Source organism: Penaeus vannamei, chromosome 28 (assembly GCF_042767895.1).
Source record: "Penaeus vannamei isolate JL-2024 chromosome 28, ASM4276789v1, whole genome shotgun sequence".
In the NCBI taxonomy this organism is placed as follows: Eukaryota; Metazoa; Arthropoda; class Malacostraca; order Decapoda; family Penaeidae; genus Penaeus; species Penaeus vannamei.
In genome coordinates, this window is record NC_091576.1 from 14,332,263 (window position 1) to 14,335,595 (window position 3,333).

Sequence of the window (3,333 nt, forward strand, 5' to 3'; positions counted from 1 at the left end):
TGATGGTCGCCATGGCAATGGCAGACCCCGACCCTGGGTATGGGAAGGGGCATGGCGGCTATGGGCACGGAGGGTACGGCAAAGGACATGGCCACGGAGGGTACGGCAAAGGACATGGCCACGGAGGTTACGGCAAAGGCCATGGACATGGAGGGTATGGTAAGGGCCATGGCCATGGTGGGTACGGCAAAGGACATGGCGGAGGCTACGGGCACGGCGGAGGTTATGGGCATGGTGGACATGGCGGTCACGGAGGCTACGGACACGGAGGTCATGGTAAGAAATCGTAAAGAAAAAAAAAAAAAATCATGACTTATCACATGTGAATAACATAACGTGCTCCAGTTTTGCTTTCATATAACTTGAATTGAACTCCATTCAATTTTCTTTGCAGGTTATCATTAACAGAGAACCAGACCTCCGCCATGTAAATATATAAAATAATACTCGATTTTATCCAGTTTACTTTATCCGAAAAGAGATATATTTCATACTGTTTATGCCTACTTCATGTTATAAATTATTTTTTTTTCACATAAATACGAAGAGAGAGAGAGAGATCAGAAACATAAATATGCATATACAAAATAAATTCTTAAGGAGATTGTGATCTTTTTCTATTCCTCCCTCCCTCCCTATTGGGTAAAAATTGTTTACCGTTAGCATAAATAATAAGTCTTCTAAGTATTTTCATTTTACTGAAACAAGCAAACGGAAGGATATGAGCAGGATCAGCCTGTTGAAAGCGAGCCAGGTGGCCATATAGCCTGAGTTGGCGATCCCGGATATTGCAGATAATAGGTCCTGTGCCAGTCTCACGGTGCAACCGTTGGTTGGACACGTGGTCCCAACAACAACACCCCATTATCCGGTGCAAGGACCTATTACAAAAGGCATCAAAACGAGACTGCAGGGCACTGGATAATGTCCAGGTTTCACTACCGTACAGCAAAACTGGCTTGGTCCTTCTGCACAGGTACCGGCATCTCCAAATACTCTTGTCGAGAGAGTTCATGAACCCTGCTGTCAGGCCAATCCGTCTACTGACTTCATGGTCTGACAGCCCAGAGTTATGAACTACACTACCAAGATATGTAAAGCTCTCTGTGACTTCGATGTCCTCGCTGCAAGCACGTACCGACCGAGCAGGTTCTCCTAGTAAGTCCCCAAAGTCCTGGATCTTGGTCTTGGTCCAGGAGACCTCTAGACCCAAGGGCTTCGATTCATTACTAAATGCATCCAAAGCCACCACTAGGGTCTCCAGAGACTCAGAAAGAATAGCAACATCATCGGCAAAGTCAAGGTCTGTAACCTTGATATTGCCCAGTGTTGCTCCACAATGACTTTGAACAGTAGCTATGCCTAGTATCCAGTCCATGCAAGGATTGAAAAGTGTTGGTGCAAGAGCACAGCCTTGCCTCACTCCTGAACTAACAGGGAAGAAGCTCGACAGGCCCCCACCACACTTTACAGCAGTTTCAGTACCAGTATACAGATTTGCTATTAGTTCCATAATCCTTGTTGTAATTCTTCTCAGTCTCAGGATCTCCCAGAGTGATTTCCGATGCACTGTATCAAACGCCTTCTTGAGGTCGATGTAGGCTGCAAGCAGCCCACGTCCGAACTCACGACGGCGCTCTACAGTGACTTGAAGCGCAAGGATACGGTCTATTGTGGACTTACCAGGAGGGAATCCAGATTGCTCCGGCTTCTGATGCCTCAGTAGATGGCCTCTAATACGCCTCAGAAGGATGTGGGCAAAAACCTTGCCTGGTACACTGAGGAGTGTGATACCGCGGTGAATGCTGCAGTCGCATCGGTCCCCCTTACCCTTCCAGAGAGGGATGACCACACCCCTCAGCAGATCAGGGGGAACGGTACCGTTTATTGTTACAGCAATATGTGACGATTGATGATAGGATACGAGAACCGGCAGCTTGTAGTTACTGCCGAACAATGCCAGTTCGTACATCTAGCAGCACCTTCATACCACGCCCACCGCCCAACATTGACGAGCAACAGGCACACCGTTGATAATTGGTTAATCATTAAATGAAACCTATACGAGGCATTGCTCGCTGTTTCTCCGTTTCTGACATCACGCTGAACGAACCTCGCCCTTGTGGACGGGGCCTTAGTCATTAACTGCCACATCCATTTTCTTAGAACTGATGAAAATCTTCATTCTGTGAGGAAGGAAAACAAGATATCAATTTTTTTTTTTTTTTTTTTTTTTATCAATTTAACATGTCTCGATACTTGCTGAGGTAGCATGAATGTAAATATCATTTTTTGTACAGCTGTTTCAGATCTCTCGAATAATTCACTTGTCGGCCACACTTAACAAGATTTGGTAATTATTAACAGTAAAATAGAAAGAGGAAAACTCAGGACGCCCTGTACATTTTGCCAAACACGCCAGTTCTGATTTTGTGTATCAATTTCATGTAAGTAACAGGTTTATGTAGACATGGGAGAGTGATGCGGGGAGGGGGGGGGGGAGAAATAGGGAAAATTCACAATCTCTTTTAGAATTCATTTTGTATATGCATATGTATGTTTCTGATCTCTTTTTTTCGTATATATGTGTGTAAAATTGATTTATGACATGAAGTAGGCATAAATACTATGAAATATATCTGTTTTCGGATAAAGTAAACTGGATAAAATCGAGTGTATTATTTTATTTATATATTTACATGGCGGAGGTCTGGTTCTCTGTTGTTAATGATAACCTGCAAAGAAAATCGAATGGACTTCAATTCGTTATATGGAAGCAAAACTGGAGCTCGTGATGGTTATTCACATGTGATAATGTCATTGATTTTTTTTTTTTTTTTTTTTTTGACGATTTCTTACCGTGACCTCCGTGTCCGTAGCCTCCGTGACCGCCATGTCCACCATGCCCATAACCTCCGCCGTGCCCGTAGCCTCCACCATGTCCTTTGCCGTACCCACCATGGCCATGGCCCTTACCATACCCTCCGTGGCCATGTCCTTTGCCGTACCCTCCGTGGCCATGTCCTTTGCCGTACCCTCCGTGGCCATGTCCTTTGCCGTACCCTCCGTGCCCATAGCCGCCATGCCCCTTCCCATACCCAGGGTCGGGGTCTGCCATTGCCATGGCGACCATCACCAGCACAAGGGTTGCTACGAGGGCGACGCGCTGTTGGGAAATAAAGATCATTTATATTTTCCATGTCAACGGTTGACAACAGCGCAGTCTTGCGATTTCCTTATTTTCCAAATATTCGGAGATGGAGATTTGGAGAAAATGGTTATCCTAACTGTCTCTAACGCACCATCTTGAGAGGTCTGCTGTTCGTGGTGGAA

At 45.4% G+C, this 3,333-nt stretch overlaps 1 protein-coding gene across 1 annotated transcript; it reads right to left on the reverse strand.

Moving 5' to 3' along the window:
* Positions 1-2,709: 2,709 nt before the first annotated feature.
* LOC138867006 (uncharacterized) lies at positions 2,710-3,333 on the reverse strand. Its single transcript, XM_070141404.1, has 2 exons — positions 3,303-3,333; positions 2,710-3,166 (listed from the first exon to the last, which is right to left on the reverse strand). The coding sequence occupies exons 1-2, from the start codon at positions 3,303-3,305 to the stop codon at positions 2,759-2,761; spliced, it is 411 nt and encodes a 136-aa protein (XP_069997505.1). The 5' UTR covers positions 3,306-3,333; the 3' UTR covers positions 2,710-2,758.